Below are 23,213 nucleotides of genomic sequence, written 5' to 3'. Positions count from 1 at the left end.
GCCCCCTATGCTTTTAAGAATAAACTGGCATCAGGAGAAGAATTCCTCCTACAGAAGGATGCTTTTCTCTGCATGTGTCCACTACTGAGCCCCCAAAAGAAAAAGGATGCCATTCATGCTTTTTTGTAAAGAGCAATATAAATATATTTTCATATAGATAAAATACAATAAATAGGTGTTGGCCATGGTGTGTGCGTCAGGTTGCACAGCAGGGGTAGCCGGGAGAGCCAGGGCCCTAGAGACGGCTAGGGCCTATGTATTTGAGGTAAAATGTGATAGCAACTGCCCCTTTAAGGCAGAATTCCTGCAGGAACAGGCTGGGAGCACCGAGATTGGGTGGCAGCCTTGGGCCTCAGCCTGAAGGACCCCAGGGTCACCTGAAATATGGCCACCAGTCACCAGGACTGTGGTTCTGGTACAGCCCCCAGTTGGGGGAGAGGGGAAGGGCCAGTTTAGAGAGTGCAGAGAGGTGTACAGGCTTCTCCACCTGCCCCAGGACCAGGGAGGGCTGGGTGGGTCCTGCCTGCTGCACATGCCTAGCTGGTGGGCATTAAGGGGGCAACGGGATCCAGGGTGAGTTCAGCCAGTCCTCAGCTTCAGGACCCTGGAGAGGGGCTCCTTGGCGCTGGAGTAGATGAGGTATGAGCCGGCAGTGGTGTTAAAGGCCTCCCAGTCCCGACAGCCAAAAGTGGGGAGTTTGTGTACGGCCACGAAGCCCTCATAGCCTTGCCACCTGTGGAAGAGATAATCAGCCTGGTCCCCTCCTCCGCACAGGTGCTCCCAGGGTCAAGTGGGGAACTGAGGCCGAGGAGAGAAGCCGTCCCCCATCCCAGATCCCAGGGCAGCAGCCTCACATCAAGCCGCAGTGGCTCTGATGTTAATATTTTCCAACATTATTTTGTCAAAAGGTAATGATGCTCAAACCCAGCAGGTGAGGGCAGGCTCTGCCACGTTATGAGGACATCAACCTGTGCGGCTGGGCTATTTCAGCACAGTGACACCCTCCACCATGTCCGCCTGGACAGTCTTGCCCATGGCTTTCACCCATTTCCCTAGGTTGAAGGCATCTGCTTGCTGTTGATCTGCAGGTGTGTGTGTGTGTGTGTGTGTATAGACTCTTCTCTGATTTTGAATAGTCCTGTGCCCTCCCCAGACAGCAGCGTCTACATGTTTGATGTGACAGGAGGCCACTTTGCATTTCTACTCTTTTGGTTGTTGAAGTGTTTTACGTTTGGATTTTTTGTTTCTTGCTTGTTTTTCAAGACAGGGTTTCTCTGTGTAGCCCTGGCTGTCCTGGAACTCACTCTGTAGACCAGGCTGGCCTCGAACTCAGAGATCTGCTCACTCTGCTGCTCAGAGTGCTGGGATTAAAGGTGTGCTCTACCACTGCTCAGCTTATGTTTGGATCTTTAATCCATATAAAATTAATGTTTGTCCATGGATACAAAGTAGCGATAGCTTTGTTCTGTTGTCCATGGGTGATTCTATGAGATATTTTATACACAACACATCCTTTTCCATTGACTTGGAATTCAATAATTTATTGGATTAGGTGACCATGGATTTCTAGTTGTTACTGGATATATTCTATTCTCCCTGCCTATTTTTTTTACATTTATTTTTGCAGTGTTGGGAATGAGACCAGGGCTCAGGCATGGCAGGCAAGTGAGCCATATATCTACTGAGCCATATTTCAGCCCAGTCACCTGTCAGTTCACTTTAGGTAAAAACCAACCCTAGTTTATACATTAACAGATTTTTCCTTCATTATTCCTCTCTCTCTCTCTCTCTCTCTCTCTCTCTCTCTCTCTCTCTCTCTCTCTCTCTCTCTGTGTGTGTGTGTGTGTGTGTGTGTGTGTGCACTGGTTTGCATGCACATGTGTATGGAGGTCAGAGATAGGTAGCTTTAGGGTATCTTTCTCAATCATCCCCATTTTCTCAGGATCTCTCACTGAACCCACAGCTCATCGAATTGGCTGGGCCAGCTGAACAAAGAGATCCAGAGACAGGTCTATCTCCACCGCCCCAGTGCTGGGGTTACGCACATGGACCGGCCTTTGTGGGGGGGCTGGGGATTGAACTTGGGTCCTTTTCAGTAAGCACTTTACTGAGACATCTCCCAAGTATTTTCAGAAGTTTCTTGGCCACCACTATTCTTCAACATAAATTCATTTTTTTCTTTTAAATGTATTTCTTTTATTTTATGTGTATTAGTGTTTTGCTTGTATGTGTGTGTGGCATGTGTCCTGTGATTTTGAATAGTCATGTGACCGTCCCAGACTTTGTACGTGAAATTGGAGTTATGAATGGTTGGGAGTCACCATGTGGGTGCTGAGAACTGAATTGGGAGGGGGTCTTCTGAAAGAGCAGCGAGTGCTCTTAGCCACTGAGCCATCTCTCCTTTAACAACCCCTTTAGGATTTACTTTATCATGCTTAAAAGACTACAGCAATGAATGTGAAAGTCTAAGAAAGCCAAAACTTTCGAATAGACTATAGGTGACTGAAGCATTTCAGGAAAGTGGAGATCTGAAGAAGCACGTAAGCATGAGATGGGGTCACAAAGAGGTCCCAGAACTGTCCTGGTGACAAGTGCAGAGAGAAGCTGTATTGTATAGACTATAGGATGTCACAGACAAACTTCACTTCCTCTCAGAAACCAGAGTCTGACCTACAACTGGAATCCGGAAGGATGCAGAAATTCCAGGAGTCGGCAATTGGAATCTGGGATGAATAATGTCCGAGTCAGGCTCAGTGGTTCAGCTCAGAACAAACCTCTCACTGTCTGCTGCCTATCATCATACCAGCAGATCACTATCTCCCACCCTGAGTGCTATGGATGCCGAAGGAAATTGAGCCAGGCTGGTCATTCAGCATCTCCCTAGCAATGACCTTTATATCAAAGCCACAAGCAGAACTGTTGGCTACCACTTCTGCTGTCCAAGATAGTTCTGGAACATTGTGCTAGTTAGGAAACTAAGCAATAGAAGCCTTGCCAGGTAAGGGTGCCGCTACCTTCATGGCAGATACGGCCACTGTGGGGAGGACCCCACACAGAGCCTCCTCCCAAGAGAGAAGCCTTTAGAGTCATTAGACAATGTGTTCAGGTGACTAGATGCATAAACTGACAAAATGTTGGGAATGCAACCAACCCACTCATGACTAAACAATCAAGAACCACTAGGGAAAAAAAAGCAAGGAGAGTGTCTCAATATAAGAGGAAAACCAGGCCCCATAAATTCCCACTTAGAGCGCCCATTTATGCATCTTTAGCTGAGAGTCATTATCGGAGGGGTGTGGCCCTTAGGATGTAGCAGATACAGACTGGCATAAGATGCCCTGCCCTGGTCACAGCCTGGAAAACACACTCTCAGGCTGATGCTCTTGATTTGTTCTGAGCCTGGGGTCACCTGTGAGGGAATGGAAGTTCCCCCCCAACCCCGACCCCACACTATGAACCCTGTGGTAAGAGGATGGCCGCTGGCCTTCAGCAGTCCTTACCTGTAGATAATACTGTTTACTGAGAAGGTGTTTCCGTCAAAGGAGTTCGCAACCACCAGGAAGTGATCTTCTCCCACGGAGAAGAACTCCCAGTCCAGTGCACTGAGGAGACAGGGGTGGGGTAAAAGCACTAAAGCCTTTGCAGAGCCGATGCCGGGCCCATGTTGGACTCTGGGCAGGTCTTGTCTCCTGAGTTACACTTCACTCTCCCACTATGCAACGTCTTCCTTCCTTCTGATTTTAAGATTTATCTTGGTGCTGGAGGGATGGCTCAGAGGTTAAGAGCAGTGACTGCTCTTCCAGAGGACCTGGGTTCAATTCCCAGCACCCATGTGGCAACTCACAACTGTCTAGTTCCAGAGGATCTGGCATCTTCACACAGCATACATGCAGGCAAAGCACCAATGCACATTAAAAAACAAAATTGAAAAAAAAATATTCTTGTAAAGGGGTTGAGGATTTGGCTCAGTGGTAGAGCACTTGCCTAGCAAGCGCAAGGCCCTGGGTTTGGTCCTCAGATCCGGGGGGGGGGGAGGAAAAAGACAAGATAACAAAAAGACTTATCTTCATTTTTAAGTGTGTGCACGCATGCGTGTATGTGTGCCAATGTTTGTGTGAGTGCAATGCCCATGGCAGCCAGTAGGGGGCGTGTCATCAGATTCCACCTGGAGCTGGAGTTACAGAGGATTCAGCTCTGCCCCATGCAGGACCTGGAAACGGAATTCTGAGTCCTCTGAAATCGTGGCAAGCACTCTCTACCACTGAGCTATCTCTTCAGCTCTTCTATAGTGGATTTCCAGTCCCACCTTCTTGTTCCACTTGCTTTCTTTCAAAAGGCCTACTGGGTGCTTTATTCTAAACCTAACTCTCAGCAGACTCCCACCTCCAGATGTGTGGGTCTGATGTGGCAATGTGACTCCCTCCAGGGCTACTGGGCCCAGAGCCCATGGGTGGCTCTATTGAGAGTGGTTCTGGGTTGGGCTGGACATTTCTCTCTCTCTCTCTCTCTCTCTCTCTCTCTCTCTNTATATATATATATATATATATATATATATATATATATATATATATATACCATTTCTCCTTGTGGAGGTGCTGGGCCTTCTCTTGGTGAACTCACATCACTAGGCTTTTCTCTCTTTTTAAAAAAAGATTTATTTATTTATTATTTGTAGGTACACTGTAGTTGTCTTCAGACACACCAGAAGAGGGCATCAGGTCTCATTATGGATGGTTGTGAGCCACCATGTGGTTGTGGGATTTGAACTCAGGACCTTCGGAAGAGCAGACAGTCCTCCTAACCACTGAGCCATCTCTCCAGCCCCTAGGCTTTTCTTGTGAGAAGAAAGCAGCCAAAGATACAGGGCCAGCCATGGGGATGGTCCTCATTATCATGGCTACCTGCTCTGGACAAGTGTCCTGGAAGGAAGTTGGGGATGACCCCCAGTATGCCTTTCCTGTGTCACCCACCCATCGACTCACTCTGCCCTTGCAACCCCCTAGTTGGTACCTGCAGGTGGGGATGTCCTGGAACTTGACAAAGGTCTGAGCGGTGACGTTCAGCTCATAGATGACAGAGCTGAGGATGTAGGTGTCATTTTGTGCCTGCATCTGCACGTCGTAGCTGTGACTGTTTGCTACCGCGAGGAAGATCCTCTCGCCAATGTGGAAGACTTCCCAGTCTGCAGCGCCGAACGTCTGGAGCAAATGAAGAGCGGTGGAGGAGGCCCGGTGAGGATGGCTCCCGGGGCCATGCCACCAATATCGTCACCACCTTGCCCGGTGACCTAGTGCCAGCTCTTCCACCGAGGCCACTTGGCTGCCATCCTTTTACCAAGACTCCAAAATAGAGTTCCTCTGCCTGCTTGTTCCAGAGGTTACTCAGCCCCGTAAGGAGTGAGGTGGTGGGGGAAATAAGAGCCCTTACCACAGACCTGAAGCTGTGCAGATCCATTTGTATGAGGGGCCTACACAAAGAAAGTGCACGGATGGTGGTATACGGTGGAAGGGATGGGCTGGAGACAGTCACAATCCCTGTCCAGGAGGAGGCCCTGAGCAAGAGGGAATGTTACTAGGAAAGTCCTAGTCAGTATGTGACTGGCTAAGAAGACAGAGGGACAGGAGGCCAGGGTATGGGGAGGAACATGCTAGCCTGTATGGGAGTCTAAGGGCGAGGATTGTGCTCTACCAGTGTTCAGGAACCCCAAGCCACAGCCAGGGGCTCTGCAGTCTTAGCTCCTGCTCAAGTCTGTATCTTCTGCCCTGAGCTACACAAAGAGAGGAAGCTGCCTTGTGAAGGTGAGGGGTGGAGCCTGTGGCAAGAGGAAGAGTTAGATCAGAAACCACTGTCCATCTGAGGGCCGAGGCTGCCACTGTATGGTCTCAGGGACTCAACAGAAAGGAGGAAGGTGGAGGGCGCAGAACTCAGGCCTGGAACTAAAAGCAGAACGTAGACACAGCAAAGCAAAGGCTAGAATCTAACTTCCAGAGGCCAATGGGACCGAGAGCTAATTGTTAGAAGTTCGACTCTCCTCAGAGGGCGAAAACAGCACATGCAACCGCTATAAGGAATCACCATGTCTACTAGCCAGTGACACAAGTCCTATGGGGACAGGGGTGAACCCTGCACTTGGGTTCAGTTGATTCCTGCTGGAATGTTCGTTAGGTGATTCCCCTATGTCTCGGGATAACACCTTGGGCCAACATCTGTTAGGATTCTCATTGAACAATGGGGACCTTAAACTATCGGTGAGTCCCAAGGATCACTCATCTCTGACTCTCTAGAATTTAAGATTACAAGCACGTGTTTACTTACTATGCACCTAACTTTTGTTGTTGTTGTTGTTGTTGTTATTTTTCAAGACAGGGTTTCTCTGTGTAGCCCTGGCTGTCCTGGAACTCACTCTGTAGACCAGGCTGGCCTCGATCGAACTCAGAGATTCCTCTGCCTCTGCCTCCCAATGCTGGGATGAAAGGCTTGTGCCACCACTGCCCTGCTTCCCTTGTTTACACACTACCCAAGAGGCCCTGTTCCTTTGCTGTTCACAGTCTGGCTGGCCAGCAGAATGTAACAGCATTTTCTCCACGGACAACAGAGGGCGCCAAGACCTGCTGAGCTCAGCTGCCCAGGGCAAGAACCAGCTGGGAATCCCAAGAGGAGGCAGCTGGAAGACTGACCCAGAATGAGCTTGAGATGCCTGAGAGGCAGGCGTAAGATTCATCTGATGGATGAGACTGGAGGACAAGAGGTCCAGGAGTCCTGGGCCACAAAGTCCCGGGGCAGTCAGCCAACCTTCTCACAGGGCTGTGTCCATCTGCTGAGACCAGTCCCAGGACTACCTCAGTTAACCCGCAGGACCTTCAGACTCCCAGACCCCCACCCAAGCAGGGCAGGGCACAAGTAGCGCCCTGAATGTCACCGTATTGCTTCTTGCAAGTTAAGTGCTGAGAAAATAGTCCCTGCCGACCACATACATATTACATACCTGCAGGCATACACACCCACAAACACACAGGTGCACTCTCATGCTCACAGCACATGTGTACATGTATGTATATGCACAGGAATCTGTGTGTGCACATACACAGGAACATGTCCACACACGTGTATGACACATACACAATGTCTGTACACACACACAAATGTATGCGCATGCCTGCAAGCGTTGTGTCTGAACATATGCACGCATGTGTATAGGCCTGAGTGAATGCATATACACACCCACACAATATGCATCTCCCTCAGGATCACCAAGGCTTCCTTTTCAGCTCTGAACTATCTATCTGCTCACCTGCACTAATGGGGCCTGAAGGGATTTGCACAGGAAAGCCCTGGTCATGGCTGTTCTGTGCCACCCCGGGGTAGCAGGAGGCTCTCCTGGACCTGTGTGAGAGGTATCACCTTCCTGCTGGGGCCAGGCCAGCCCCAGGGAGCAGCTAAGTGTCTTTCCGGCCATTCAGAAGCCCAGAGCTGGGGGTGGAGCTTGGGCGTGCCAAAGAGTGGCGGGAAGTATAGGGGAAGGAGAGGGAATCAGTGGGTGGGAAGGCAGGAAAGGGTCTCAGGGAGGCAAAACTCACAGAGTATGTGGGGAGCAGGGGTGAAGGAAGCCACTCTGGAGAGGCCTGGGGAGACAGACAGCTTTGGGGCACGGAAAGAGCAGAAGCTAATGTATGTCAGGAATCCTTCCTCATGGGGTATGTGAGGCTCACCCTACTGGGCAGAGCCTTCTGTGTCCCTAAAGGAGACACAAAGCCTGCTGTGTGCTCAGGTAGGTGGGGCTGAGAGGTAGCTCAAGCTCTTGTCCTCTCTCTGAGTCCGGTGGGCCAGGGCCAGGGTGCTTGCTGACTTAGAAAATGTGGGTACCCCTCCCCCAAATATCAAGTACTTGAGAAACGATAGTCTATTCTCCCTATATCCCTCACAATAGTTGAGATATAATCCTATAAAAAAAACATTGTTCATTTATTTATCTACGATTCACTTTGTCCATGGTTCCTTGGGAGTGTCTGACAGGGACTGGTAGAGACCTGTAGAGACCCAGCCAACTCAATCTGAGACCCTTTGCTGGTCAGGTGGCTGGCTCACAGCTAACTAGTCACTGGCTGTAAGGATTACCAAGTCCAGCTACCAGGCCCCCCCACCCCCCACCAAGTTCTCACTACCCCCACTGCAAGCCCCTCCCACTCAGAGGTGAAAGGGCAGCCGCAGGCTAGATCAGGCGCTGTGGCTTAGATTGCTCCTGGTGCTGGAGCCCAGGTAGTCAGATACTCTCTGGGCTAGAATGCCTTCACTCTTTCTCAGAGGAATTCCCCCCAGAGAGCTGCCTGCTGTCCAAGCATTTGGATGTGTGCCACCAGAGTACCTTGGCAGGATAATGGCACTTCCAGGAGCTGCTGCCAGGAACACCTGGCATCGCACAGCTCCCATTAGGGTGGGTAGGCACTTCACCTGCCATCAATGGATTAGTGGCTGGGCAAAAAAGACTGGGCCTGGCTTTGATGGGGGTGGGGGGATGGAGGGAAGGAGGCTTCACAGCCAGGGCTGCCTCAGTGGCTGGGGAGGACAGTCAATCAGAGGCCCTAGGGGTGCTGACCCCTCATGGTGGGCACTCAGGCCAAGTAGGCACCCAAGGTTGCCAGGAGATGCACTCCTGACGTCCCTGAGCACAGAGCACACTACCTGGCCAACTCCCGATGGCCCCCTATGTGCTCTTGCCTGATCCCAGAGGTCTCCCCCATATCTGGTGCCTTCCCAACCAGCAAAGGTCAGGGCCAGTTTCTGTCTGGGCCCAGAGCAGAAGCATCTGAGGGATGTCCAAGTGCTGCTGGCCTGAGAGGGATGTTTTCTGACCATACCCATGTCACAGATCAGGAAACCAAGGCAGGAAGGCATCCTTATGGCCAGGCCCCCAAGGGTGGCCATGCTGGGGACATGTGTTCATGCAACACACACTCTTGCACATGCAAGTATCTGCGAGCAACAGTCCTGACCTTCAGGACTCACTCAGTGTTATTCTGACATCATGTCTGATGAGGTCATTATCTACTCCTGCTAACCAGGTAGCTGCTGATGTCCCTGCCCTGCTCCCACAAACCTTACTGACGCCTCCCAAACCACAGAACACTGGCAGCTGCAAGATCAAAGTCTTTAGAAACCTCAGAAGCAAATTCCCACCTGCATGGTGCCCAGAGCTGGTTCTGAGGCTGCGTGTCTGGTCTGTGTGCTTTCTACTTGGTGGTGGAGTGATTTTTTATTTTTTTTTCAGAGCTGATGTTTGAACCCAGGGCCTATGTGTGCTACACGAGCTCTCTATTGCTAACACATAGCTTGGTCTGGTCCCCAGAGCACAGTTTGAATTCGAGGCCCACTCTAGAACCCTCCAGGCAGGTGAATGGGAAGCTGGCCCTGGCCTTGCTGTCACCACCTTGGGACCCGCAATCTAGGGCAAAAGGCCCTGGGTTCAAATGTCAGCTCTGGAAAAAAAAAAAAAAAAAAAAAAAGGCTGGGTGGTGGTGGCGCACGCCTTTAATCCCAGCACTTGGGAGGCAGAGGCAGGCGGATTTCTGAGTTCGAGGCCAGCCTGGTCTACAGAGTGAGTTCCAGGACAGCCAGGAACAAAGAAACCCTGTCTCAAAAACAACCAAAAGGAAAAAAAAAAAAAAAAAAAAAAAAAAAAAGAAAAAAGAAAAGAAAAATCACTCTACCACCAAGTAGAAAGCACACAGACCAGACAGGCAGCCTCAGGACCAGCTTTGGGCACCGGACACTGTCACTGGTTGGAGCTCTGATGCCCGGTGTGAACACCTGGTGATGGGGAGGGTCTACCCTTTGCTCTTTAAGATCCTTGGTACGAAATGGTAGTATGGATGGCTGTCAGCTCCTAGGAGGGCAGGCAGGCAGGCAGGCGATGGGAGGGAGGGAGGAAAGAGGGAGAGCAGGATTCATGAGAAGGAAAATGTGTAGAAACAACAGTATAGGCACAGGGCATCTCAATAGTGTTCACTGGAACCCATGTCAGCAATGCATGCGTATGAACATGCATGTGCAAGCATGTTTGTGTATGGGGGGGTTTGTCTACTGTCCTTTCTGAGGCCTGGGCAGAAGATGGGGCATGGTTTGTCCTTTCTGTGTCCCATGTCTTGGTGGGCCTTGCTGTTCTTGCTACCCACAAGCGTCATGTCCCATCCCGTCTCCCTTCTGTGGACAGGATCTCTGGCCGTGCCCCTTCACCAGTCCTGGAGTCAAGGTTTCTCTCCTGCTTAAGGGCTGCCCTATTTTAGACTCAGGAAACCTCGGCCTCAGCCTGTGTAGCGTCTTCTGATGTCTGCTTCAGCTCCCACAAGCAGGTGTGTCTCGCAGCTTCCTGGATGTCTGTCATCATCTGCCGCTAAGCCACTTCTGCCCTGGTAGGAAGCCACTGTCTCTAGACTGTTGTGGCCTGAATTTGGCATGTCTCCACAAACTCACATGGAGGCTTGGAACCCGATTTAGCTGGGAAGGTGAGGTCTGCCAGGCCTGTCTGGGTCGATCTTTTTTTTTTTTTTTTTTTTTTTTTTGAGGTCATGAGTTGCTGGTATGCCCTGTGGTAGCTCTCCTGCTTTGTCTCTTCAGCTCTACTCACCTCTCCACTCTCTGCGCTCTGTAGAAGCCGCACTTTGTTCTTTCCAAGGCTATCTGCCCTTGAGCTTCCTGCCTCTGGATCAGTGAGCCAAATAAACTTCCTTTGCTGACAAATCACCCTGCCTCTGGGACTCTGCTGGAACAATGGACCAAGGGCCCCATCATGGAAGTCTCTGCTCTAAGAGGAAGTCTCTGGCATTTCTACTGTGACTCTTGAAACCCTGGAGGGTGTGGCTAAGGAATGCACTTTTCAAGAGTCTCTCTGCACCACTCCACTCTCCCCCACGCCCACCCGTGGCAGTCAGTCTCTGTTCACCTGGCCCTAGGCTGTAAGACTCCTGATGCCTGGAGTCTCCCTTTGAACCACTGTGCACTTACCCATGGTGCCCTGGGAGTGCCTGCCCTATGGACGGGAGCTTGCCAGGTTTGAGTCCCTGCCCCACAGACCCTTCCAGAAAGGCATGCCCTGCAGAGGTGGGTGTGTATCCCCACAGCTTGCAGGTAAGTACAGGGTATGCAGTTTAGTTTGCTTCAAAGCTCATGTTTCATGACATTGCAAAAAAAGGCAAACGGTGAATGTATTAAGGCATCTCCAGGGCTGAAAGGATTTAAGCAAAGCAAGAAAGACATTGGCAAAGCATGAAAGTGGACTTCTGTGGGTTTTGAGAAGTTGGGGGGAGGGATGCTGCTCATAAAGGTAGCCTGTAGCTCCAGCAGGGCTGAGCCAGTCCCTCCTCTATGTGTCTTTGGTGATTCCCTGGGAGTTAGTGGCTTCCAGCTGCATCTGCCTCTGCACCCTGCCCTCTGCTGCTCTGTTCCAGCTGTGCCCCTCCCCCTCCTTCAGCGGAGTCACTCTTGGGGCTGCCCTCCTGTGCAGCATGGAATCAGCCAGCCCTAAGGCTTTGACCCTGTGCTAAATGTAGACTGGCTGTGCCCTCTGGCTGTGCCTGTGCCCCCTCACTAAGGTCACTGCTGGGAGCTCTGCTAGTCTCCACAAAGCTATTTCGACGTCGATCCAGTGCAGCCCCCACGGACAGACTGTGAATCATAAAACTGTGTTGTGCCACAAATCTAGACACTCAGAGGTCTTGCCAGCAGGGGTGGTGGACCAGCCACTGGACTTCCAAGTCAAAAGGGGACACTGCGCCTCCACCCGCTCCCCTCTTGATACCCTGGAGACCTGGAGAGCCACAGACACTGACTGATCAGAACAAGGAAGGGGGGGGTGTTATGGCCCATGGGGAGGCCTGCTGTGAGCACCCAGGGTACCTTTCTTAGTAACCCAGGCTCAAAACACTCAGACTTCCTTCAAAAGGAAACAGAAGCAGTGAGGGCTCAGACCGCCTGGAAAGACACCTGACCTTGTAGCATTCAGGGGGGACAAGCACTTGGGCACTGGGGTCAGGGTCACACTATGCTGGCTTTCAGAGCCCTGCCCCTTGGTCATCCCATCCAGCAGGCACACGTTGTTAGCATTCTGTCTAAGCTCCACCCCACAGTTACCTGGCAACAGCCCAGGTAGGCCTGACCCACTATAAAAGGGGTTTGCCCCCTACTTGCTCTCCTGCTCTTACTTTCCCTTCCCCACTTCTCTCCACATGCTCATGTCCAGCCTCTACTCCTCTACTTCTCTCTCTCTCTCTCTCTCTCTCTCTCTCTCTCTCTCTCTCTCTCTCTCTCTCTCTGTTTTTCTCTGCCTCTACTACCCTCTTAACTCCCCTCCCTGTGCCCCGAATAAACTCTATTCTATACTATACCATTGCGTGGCTGGTCCCTCAGGGGGAAGGGATACCTCTGGCATGGGCCTGTGGTATAGGCCTCACCACAGCTCCATAGAATATATTCCCCCTTCTCTTTATCTTTATATAAACACATCACGCATGGCACTTGAGAACCCAGGCTCCTTACCAGGAATGACTGGAAGAGCTGGAAGGCCCCGACAAGCCAGATGTACAGGTGGGAATGCACCTGGGTGGAGGTGCCATTGAAGGTGTTGGCCACCACCAGGAAGGAGTATGGCCCCACAGTGAAGAACTCCCAGTCGTAGGCACCCGATGTGGCAATGGACTGATTGGCTTCAAAGAGCTGGCTGCTGGGGTTCCACCTGTAGACCACGCTGTCGATGTTGTGGTTGTCCCCTGGAACCAAGGTCAGAGCTGGGGGAGGGGCGCTGTCCCCTGGGGTTCACGGCTGCTTGCAGGACACAGCTTGGCCAGGGCACAGACAGCTTACTGTGCCCATTCTTTGTATCCCCAAGTCCCTCCCTTACTGCACCCCTCAGGCAGCCTCTGTCCCCAGCCTCTGAGCCTGCATGGGCAGAGGAAAAAACCTGCAGGCCATCTGGACCTTCCTCCAGCCACACCTCCTGCGTTGGCCCTTTCCTGCCTTAATAGGTTAGACTTGCTCATACCACCCTCTCTTTGTCACCTCCATAGTGCTCCCTGGATGTCTTCCCTGAATAGTGCTCCCCAGGTGTTTCTCTCTCGTGATACTCTATGGAAGTCCTCCCCCATGGTGCCCTTTGGAGAGGTCCTCCCTCATGTGCTCCTTGCATGCGTCTCTTTGGGTGTTCCCTGGAGACCCTCTCTTGTGATGCTCCCTGGAGATCCTCCCCTGTGATCCTCCCTTCATGGGGCTGCTCTCCCATGGCCCTTCTGGGAAGGTCTTCCCTTATGGTCCTCCTCTCTAGTGCCTGCTCTGCAGGAGCACTCACGCTTTGGGGTACCCTGTTGTCGGGGTCTTGGGCTCCTCTGAGTGCGATGGCTGAGGTTTGATCTCCCAGGCTGCCTGGTGAGATGAGCACTTGGGTGGATACTGGGCCGTGGAGTCTCCAGAGAGATGGTTCAGAGCAACCATGCAGCTGGCCCCTGAGACATCCATCCTTGGTTTGGGAAGACTTGGCCACCATAATGCCAAGGGCCTGACTCAGACCTCAGGCTCCCCAGTCAGCCCAGGCTGTGCCACCTGCTCTGACATTATGGAGTCCACGCTTGCTCTCAGGGAAGCAGCAATGGCAGCCTCCTAACTGTCTCTCTCTATGGCCACGCCCCCATTGACACTAGTGTTGCGTCTACTGCCCGGCTTATGGTCAGTATGCCACCGGCTGGTTGTGTTGATTTAGCTCTTCTTCGCAATTAGGAGGCAAGCTGCTGGATACAGTCCATGCCGGGGTCCAGGGGCTTCTCTAGTGGGCAGGAACCACATGGCTTCCCTGTTTTCCTAACCTAGGCGATTCGCAGCTGTGATGGAGTTTAGGTGGCTTACCTCTGACCATGTATGTCAGGGATAAACTGCAGGAAATTGGTCAAGCATGACTTAGTGTTTGTGTGTATGTGTGTGTGTGTGTGTGTGTGTGCACATGTGGGGGGGTGAGGGGGTGGGGATGCATATATACATGTGACATGTTCATATAAAGGATACAGGCCAATCTCCAGTGTTATTCCTCAGGGACACTGTCCACCATGCCTTTTTGAGATAAGGCCTTTCAATGGCCTGAGGGTCACCAATCAGGCTGCACTGGCCGCAGTGACTCCCTGGGATCCTCTACCCTAGTGCTAGGATTACAAAGGCGTGGCACCATGCTTAGCTAGTTTTTGTAGGTGGTAGTTATCAAATGCAGGCTCTCATGTTTGTAGGACAAGCACTTTACTGACAAAACCATTTCCCAGCCCCAACTTAATATTTTTTTTTTAAGAAGATGAAAAATTCACCCTTGCTCACAAAGTATGCAACGGTTTCCTTCCAGGTCAAAGGCCACATCTGCCTTACCTTCTCGATGGTTGGCTACCACCAGGAAGTGCTCTCCATCCACCTCAAAGGCCTCCCAGTCACGGGCACTGTGGGTGGCAATCCTCTGATAAAGGGTGAACTTCAGCTTTCTGGGGCTCCATTTGTAGATCACCGAGAACTCTTGACCCCTTTCATTTGGCCCAAAGTTGGCCACTGCCAGGAAGATCTGAAAGAGCAGTATTACCTTACATTGGAACCAGACCTGTAGCCCAATCTGCAGGAGTCTGAACTTCAACATCTTTCCCACATCTACAGGGAAGGGTACAGGACAGACTAAGTGAATACCAGACTTCTGGTGCTAGGGCATGCTCGGGGTTTGATGCTGTGTGGCTGTGTGGCTTTCCCAGGGACAGAAAGCACAGTTTTCAGCTCGCAGGTGATATTGTGTACATTGTCTGCATGCAAATAAAAGAAATCATGCATTTGTTTAGGGACAAAATGTCTCCTTCCTTTGTTTTTCTGTTTCCCAGTATTTCTTGAATGTAAACTTGTTCTTATTTTTTAAATCACAAAGAAAACGAAAAACTTTCAGATGTCATTTGGAAAAACCTATTGGTAACACTACCTACCACTGGATACACTGTATCCCTACTGGGTGGCAGCAGGTTTTACCTGGTTCATCCCTATTGTCCAGGCTGGGCCCTCCGCTGAGTGAGAGCCCTTGGAGACAGCCACACAGTGCTGTCTTCAGGATAACATCCTGCTGTTCAAGCTGCAGGAGTTGGAAAGAAAACATTCCCTTCTCCTGCCATGATGTGAATGCCCTTTCCTGGTATGAATACCCTTTTCTGGTGTGAATACCCTCTCCTGGTGTGAATACCCTCTCCTGGTGTGAATGTCTTCTCCCAGTCCAGGTCCTCTGCTCACTCTATCCCAGGTGGAAGGAAGTACTACCCAAGGCCAACTCTCAGGCCTTGACCTCCAGAGAGCTGGTACTAACATCCATTTTCACATCCTGGGTAGCCAGTGTGGTAGATGAGATATTCACTCTGCCCAGTGAGGTTACTCCAATAGTTAGTGCATTTTTGAAATGGTCTAATGTAGCCCAGGCTGGCCTCAAACTCTATGTAGCTGGGGGTGATTTTGAATGTCTGATCCTTCTGCCTGCCTCCACTCCCTGGCTACTAGGATTATAAGCCATCATACCCAGTTTATGTGCTGCTGGGGAACTCAGGGGTCTGTGCATGCTGGGCAAATACTACTAACCAAGCCACTCTCCCACCCCCAGTCTGGACAGTTTTGATTTGTAGTGAGTCACAGGGGAATAGACAGACTTCTAAGCTGGAGCCACTCTGTCCCGTGGGGAGTTGAGCAGACTCCATTATTATTATTATTATTATTATTATTATTATTATTATTATTATCATCATTATTTATTTATTTATTTATTTATTTATTTTATGTATGGGAGTACACTGTTGCTATCTTCATGCACACCAGAAGAGGGCATCAGATCCCATTACAGATGGTTGTGAGCCACCATGTGGTTCCTGGGAACTGAACTCAGAACCTCTGGGAGAACAGTCAGTGCTCTTAACCACTGAGCCATCTCTCCAGCCTGAGCAGACTCCTTATAGAGTCTTAAATAGTCATCCCTCCTAGCAAGGGCTTGGAAGCCTAAGCGATGTTTTGGCCTGCAGAGCGCGTAGGCATTCCAACCTGTGCCCCCCCCCCCCCCACGGAGGCGCTCGTCAACAGGGAAGGGGAAGTCACCTGTACAGACTTGCCTTTTTCCCAATGGTGAAATGTCGCCATGATTGCGCCTGGTGCGTGGCGATGTTCTGATAGGAGACAAATTTCCCATCTGTCCATTTATAGATGGCTGATCTAGCCTTCCGGTTGGCTGCGGCTGCGAAGAGTCCCACCCCGGGGATGCTGAACACCTCAATGCCCAGTGTCTCTGAGTTGGTGTGCAGACTCTGGTGTTCTTCAACGTAGTCCAGCTTGGTCTTGGCTTGGAATGGGAGGATGGGGACCTAGTCAGTGTGCATAGGAATGGAGCTGGGGGTTCTCTTGGGAGGGACTTCAGGAGCCCTGCCATGACTTGACGCCTAGGGCCCTGGGATTTAGATAGACTTTCTTTGGAGCCCCGTTTTATCCTTGAGGGAAAGTCTCATCAAAGGGATCCTGCTCCTGTTCAGCAGGGCGCTTTTGGGTCTGCGTAGCCCCAGATTCAAACAGGATAAAGGAGAGGTCTGAGTGACTGTGCTGTACCCTCTTCCAGACATTAACTAGCTATCGGAGAAGAGTTGCTGAGAGAGCCCAGCCACGTGTCTCTCATGACTACACCCTAGATGTGCCTGTTTCTAGATTGAAGAACAGACTAGGAGTTCTCAGGACATCTCTGGGGCTGGACATGCCTGTCCTATGGAGGAAAACATCCTAGCTTGCCTGGATTGTTCTGGCGGGCACCTACTCTCTCCACTCTCTGAGTGGCCCTTACGGATGAATGGGACGACAGTCCTTCAGGATATCCTTTTCCCAGAGGGCATGCTGCTCTTTGTGCTTAGGACACCGTGGGGTTTGAATTCTGGGTCCAGCCTCACCTGCCAACACGGAGACCCATTCGCTGCCAGCACACAGGTATAGCCCCTTTTGGGCAGCATCGAACCAGAACTGGGCACCCTCTGCCTTGGTACACGGTGGCCGGGATCCCAGGGTTACTTTCATGTCAGCTTCTGTGGGGAAGATGAGGTGAAAGTGTCTGGCATATCAGGATTCCTTAGACAAGGATTCTATGCAAGGTGTCTAAGCCCCAATGGTCCTTTACCTTTGTACATGGCTGAAGGGAGCCCGACAGCACAGGTCACTGGAGACATGGTGGGTGGCCCTAACCATAACCCTGTGTGACTGGCTGGCCTCACACACCTTCAGCCTGGAGGGCATGTCTCTCTGTTCTTTTGCTGTCATCCCACGGACCCTCAACAGCCCCACACTGCCCTAGGGGCCTGTCTCTTCTCAGCAGTAGGTGCTAAGCCATAGACAATATTCCTATGTGTGCTTTAATCTCACTACTTCTAGAACCAACATTGGTCTCCTGTCCTGGCTTTACAGGGACAGCTCCATCAGCATCGGACAGCCATGAAACACAGTAAAAACCTAAATGCCCAACACACACTGTGCCCTTTCCCCAGTCTTGAGCAGGCTAAATAGAACTTAAGTGCTTGCCTGCCACAGTTTGGACCTTAACGACCCTGGGTGAAGTAAGTTTCCTACAGGAGTAGTCTGCCTGCTGAGCTTGCTTTGCAACATAATCCAGCTGAAAAACAACACAACATAATCCAGCTGAAGCAAGGGATGGGTCTGTGAGTTCTCCCTATATAAACGCAGTGCTGACTATCAAACTTTGAGCCTTGATCAGAAACTTTCGTCTTGGCTTCATCCTTCTCTCACATCCCATCCTTTTCATTTCCAGCCACCCCTTCAGGTAACCCAGTTCATCTGTGGCTGCGGAACAGCTACAGCACACAGATGGGGGCTTTATTTATGATGTGAGAACCACAAGTTTTGGTGTCCTGTCTGTCTGTCCCTCACCTGATCTTCTTACCACAGAACAGGGATATATGTGTAGTTGGGGAGGGTTTCTCAGAGTCTGTAAGGCAGGGGCTGTGATTTTTATAAATGGCTCAACATTGCAACTTAACACTAGGGCAGAAAAAGATACGGATCAGAGAAGGCACATCTAGGAGATGCTGTGGGCGGCAAGGGCTAGCAGGAAACAGATAGGTCTTGGCATGGGCTAGGCAGAGATCAGAATGACCCGGAGGGAGTGGCTGGGAGACATGAGCAATAGCTGGCCAGGGGTCCAGACGAGGGAGCCTTCTTGATGTGAATCATGTCTTCCAGCTGCCCAGGGGGCCGAGAAAAGTGCTTGGTCTGTGTACTGGCTGGTTTTGTGTGTCAACTTGACACAAGTTGGAGTTATCACAGAGAAAGGAGCTTCCATTGAGGAAAGGCCTCCATGAGATCCATAATAACTTCATCCTCAATAGTCTCCCGTAGGTTACATGAGGATGTGATGCCAAGAAGAGAGAGGGGATATTGCCCTGTTCATGAATTAAGGTCTCAGACACTTTGGTATTCTAGATTCATGGTGTTGCCTGATTCACAGTCTGGGATTAGTGTAGTGGTGTGTGAGCTCTCGTATGCATTTTTAGAAGCCTGGACAGGTGTTGCCTTGTGGGAGCTGTAAGGCATTTTCTCAATTATCGATCAAGGGTGGGAGGCACCACCCACTGGGCCATCCCTGGGCTGGTAGTCCTAGGTTCTATAAAAGAGCAAGCTGGGCAAGGCAGGGGAAGCAAGCCAGTAAGTAACATCCCTCCATGGGTTTTGCATCAGCTCCTGCTTCCTGACCTGCTTGAGTTTTAGTCCTGATTTCCTTTGGTGATGAACAGCAATGTGGAAATGTAAGCTAAATAAACCCTTTCCTTCCCAACTTGCTTCTTGGTCATGATGTTTGTGCAAGACTAGAAACCCTGACTAAGACAGTCTGCCTGTAGGCTGTCCAAAAAGAGCCCTTCAAGGGACAGGCTGGAGATTCTGGCTTTTCTGATGGTCCTGAGTATCCTCCTGGTGACTGTGACAACTTCCCTTCTGTCACTGAGAGGTGCACACTGGAGAGGCTGAGAAAGGAGCCTGTGCACTCAGGTGTTGCTGGGTGGTGGGGGTGGGGGTGGGGGTGGGAAGCAAGCCCCGCCTACTAACCATAGGGATATTTCAGCACCTCATTATCATCAGGTTTCCCTGTGAGTCTCTTCAGCACCTGGGGGATGGACAGCTCAGCCAGCCTGGCGTTCCTGCTGGGACACAGCTGAGGGGTGGCATCTGAGCCAGGCAGCAAAACCAATTGTCTTATCACGCCCTGGAGAGGGAGAAAGTGAAGTGCCACTGGTATCTGTAGTTGCTGGGGACCTTGCTGGCTAGCCTGCAGAGTGAGAGGGGTCTGATGGTAGGTTTACTGGAAAGACAACGGGACAACTGCTTACTGCTCTTGGTGAGAGAGGCACTTTCCACATGGAACTAGAGTGACCAGGTCAAATTTCTTTCCATCTGACCCAGCTACTCTTCCACCTCTTCCTTCATCAATCATCCATCATTGATTCATCCACCGATCTATCTATCCATCCATCCAATATGTATACATGCACCCACTCACCCACTTGTCCATCTGCCCAGCCACCAATGTCTTTTCATTCAAAATCTATCAATCAATCTACCTATCCATCCATCTATCCATCTATCCAACTACCCACCTACCCACCACCCATCTATCCATCTATCCACACAGTCATCAACCCATGCATATTTCTGTCCACTTATCTATCCATTCACCCATGCATGCATGCAAGCATCCATCCATCTATGCATCTATCCATCTACCTGTTTTTTCATTTGCCCATTCAAGCATAACACAAGTGCATTTCCACAGAGTGACTACTATGATACCACAGAGAACTGTAGATCCCAGCTATGGTGTGGACCCCAGATACCACCTACAGTGAGTACAACAGAGGTATGGATGTGTGAGTAAATGGATGGATTAGATAGGTGGATGCATGTCTGAGTAGATGTATGAATGGATGGACGAATAGGTGGATGAGTGGGTGAATGGATGGATGAGTGGATGCATGGGTAGGTGAATGGATGGATGAATGGATGGATAGGTAGGTGAATGGATATAGATGGGTAGGTAGATGGATGAGTGGATGAATGGGTAGGTGAACGGGTGGATGAGAGGATGGATGGGTAGGTGGATGGATGAATGAATGGATGGATGGGTGGGTGAATAGATGGATGAGTGGATGGATGGGTGGGTAAATGGATGGGTGGGTGGGTGAATGGATGGATGAATGGATGGGTGGGTGGGTGAATGGATGGATAGATGGATAAGTGGTTGGATGGGTGGATGGATGGATGGAAAGGCTGGATTCAAGCATCAGTTTGTCAGAGTGTTGAGGACAGGCTTCCATGGTAGGAGGACCCGTAAGCAGGGACCCAAAAACCTTAGAAAAGCTAGAAAACAGGAACAGCCAGTGTGAGAGCCCTGTGGTAGACTCCATGACACCTTTGTGTTCCTGGTTCTCCCTTAGCATAGATGGCCATCTATCATCAGAAGCGTGTAACAGGCGGTCCCCATACCCCAGGGGGAGGGGTGCTGCCGGCAGCCCCTCCACACTCACTGTGAATAGGCCTTTGGTTCTCTTCCGGCTGCCAATGAAGAACCGGGCTCCTCTTACTGATAGGGTGGGTGGGAAGGGAACATCAGCCATTCTGAAACATGAGTGGACAGTGCTAGTGCCAAAGAAGAACCTCATTTGCTTATGAAGGTCAGGAATGGGTCTCACATGGAAACAAGGGAGCATCCCAGGCAGCTGTGAGGACAGGCTCCACAGCAATTAGAGGTCCAGAGTCTGCCGCGGGGTACCCTCTCTCAGGCAGAGGCGCACTCCTCAGCTCCTCCCACTCCAGTGGCCACAGGATCTCCTTTCCACCCCCTTTCTACATCGTTCTACCTCCGTCTCCCTTCCTATTGCATCTGAGCATGCTTGCAGCTTCCCTCACAACCCCCGTCTGCGATCTCTGCCTCCCCCATCAGGACCCGTCTCACCCAGCTAACCTCATCTCAACTTGGCTTAAGACCCAGTTGGGAGGTAATGGCATATATATTCATAGTCCCCAGTGGACACGATCTGGGACACATTACCCCAGGACAGGAGCTCCTGCAGGAATGTGTGATAAGGAGATGCCTATCGGTTCTTTTTTTTTTCTACTTCCTGGGGAACCTCAACGTCCTTCTCCTGAATCCGGGCCCCAACCCTGTGTGCTTTCACACAGCCAGGGAGCAGGGCAGGATAGTGGCTATGGGTGGGAGGAAGGCTCTGGAAAGTACTGGTTGTGATTGCTATACAGGTTGAACACATCGAGGAAGGCATGACAGAGAGGAGGTGGAAGGAGGGGACATGTGACCAGAGCTTCTGCATTAGGAGCAGTGTGTCATGGATGACTGTTCTCTCTGGCAGCCCCTGCTTCCTCCTGCCCTAACTCTCTGTTCCTAACCTGCCTTTGGAGCTAGCACCTAAGGTGTTCTTCATAGTCTGCCTCAGGTAAAGGATTTATTTGGCAGGGAAGGGAGAGTGGCAGGGGAGAGACTTACCCAGGGCCCACCCTCCACTGCACAGTGGCAGATTAGCAACATGGTCAATCACTGGGAGGCGTATCCCGGTACCTACATGTCCACCGGGAGGCCACAGTCCGTGGTGAGGGAAAAGGACCCTTGGGACACAGCCAGGATCAGAGTGTGCCATCGGCTGTCCATGAGGCCAGGGCTCCAGAAGGACACGCGGGTCTGCCAGGCACCAGCCAGGTCCTCGCTGAGAAATAGGAAGTGCAGCTGTGTGGGTGAGTACCTCAGGCCGAGCAGTAGCGTGTCCCTCTCCTCCGCCAGCAGGGAGAGCAGGTATTCATTCTTCTGTGGAGAGCAGGGCCAGAGGTGGAGCAGAGCTGAAGGAAAGGGAGGAGGGAAGGACCAAGAAGGACGGGCAAGGCCCATGGGGTGAGGGCGGAGCTAAGGGGAGAGGAGCGCAGGGTCTGGGAAGGGGTGGAGATAGGAGAGGGGTGGAGCTGAGAGGAGGAGGGTGGTCCTAACCGGAGAGTGGGTGGAGCTGATGGCGTCCTATCCAGTAGCACTTCTGGGTGGGAACTCAGTGAACCTCCTCACGCCAACCCACTGCCCGCTCAGTACAAGAAACCTAGTCTACGTGCACAACAGAATGTTTTCAAATAAGTTCTGACCTGCTCCGTCTTGAAGGAGTCTGGAGGACCTTACACTGAGTAAACCAAACCAGGCCAGAAGGATGGGTGCTGAGCCACTCTGCACAGCTCCTCAGAGGCTCAGATCCATACAGACGCGAACAACAGGGTGCTAGGAGCTGGCGGGGGAGGGGGGTGCGTCGGAGCAAGCGGCCAGTAGTTCACAGCATAGCTGGGGTTTGCTAGGAAGAATGTGAATGAACTCCGTGCTAGCCAGGCTCACAAAGATGAACACAGTAGATTCTATGCTATGTGTGTTTTATTACAGTCAGCAAAGCAGCGTGCCTGCTAGGTTTGTGGTTTCAAAACTAACAGTATCCTTTACACTGTGGGCTATTTAACACATCTCACCAAGCTGGAGATGTTAGCTTCTTAGCCTAACATAGGCGGTCCAGAGAGCTGAAAAGTAAGCCATGTAGTTGATTGTGTGCAAGTGTGTACATGCTTACTATTTCTTTAGCAAGGCTCTGCTCCTGTGAGCCTGCAAGCCACTCCCATGGAACTGTTCTAAAGGGGGCCTGTGTGGTCTCCAGAGTTGACTCAGTGCACCTTGGTCAAAATGCACATGGGACTCTCTTGTTCAGTCTCCTTTGGGAACAGAGGGGATCTTTCTGCTCCTGAAGTTCTCACAATGGTAAGAGGATGAGTCTGTTTCCTGAGGACTTCCAGGAAATGATGTGAAGCTTGGAAGCTGGCGAGTGACAAGGATGTCACCTGCCAGGGATGTCCAGGGTATCAGGAGCCACCGCTGGCTGAGAGGGAGCAAGGGGTGAAGAGTGAGAACAGGGAGGTATAGAGATTGAGGTCCCCCTAAACACACACAGCAGGCTCACACTGGTTTGAGTTGTCAAGTGCTCCCCCTGTCCCGGGCCCTTAGCCTCATTTTGGATCACTTTTTCTTTTTGTTTTTGTTTTGTTTTTTGTTGTTGTTGGTTTGTTTTTTTTTTTTTTTTTTTTTTTTTTTTTTTTAGGTGTTTCTCATCCATTCGAGA

At 51.1% G+C, this 23,213-nt stretch overlaps 1 protein-coding gene across 1 annotated transcript in view; it reads right to left on the bottom strand.

Moving 5' to 3' along the window:
• Positions 1-393: 393 nt before the first annotated feature.
• The window catches only part of Tspear (thrombospondin type laminin G domain and EAR repeats), a 199,504-nt gene continuing 176,684 nt past the window's right edge, over positions 394-23,213 (bottom strand). Inside the window, exons 3-12 of the mRNA XM_021205518.1 lie at positions 21,642-21,880; positions 20,592-20,682; positions 19,117-19,273; positions 16,956-17,087; positions 16,137-16,363; positions 14,389-14,575; positions 12,529-12,758; positions 5,011-5,198; positions 3,501-3,602; positions 394-733 (exon numbers count right to left, since the gene is read on the bottom strand). Of these exons, the coding sequence (XP_021061177.1) occupies positions 580-733; positions 3,501-3,602; positions 5,011-5,198; positions 12,529-12,758; positions 14,389-14,575; positions 16,137-16,363; positions 16,956-17,087; positions 19,117-19,273; positions 20,592-20,682; positions 21,642-21,880 (1,707 nt within the window). The 3' untranslated portion in view covers positions 394-579. The remainder of the gene's footprint in view (positions 734-3,500; positions 3,603-5,010; positions 5,199-12,528; positions 12,759-14,388; positions 14,576-16,136; positions 16,364-16,955; positions 17,088-19,116; positions 19,274-20,591; positions 20,683-21,641; positions 21,881-23,213) is intronic.

Source organism: Mus pahari, chromosome 9, assembly GCF_900095145.1.
Source record: "Mus pahari chromosome 9, PAHARI_EIJ_v1.1, whole genome shotgun sequence".
Classification (NCBI taxonomy): domain Eukaryota; kingdom Metazoa; phylum Chordata; class Mammalia; order Rodentia; family Muridae; genus Mus; species Mus pahari.
The sequence above is the reverse complement of the archived record's forward strand: the minus strand, read 5'-3'. Positions and strand labels throughout refer to the sequence as shown.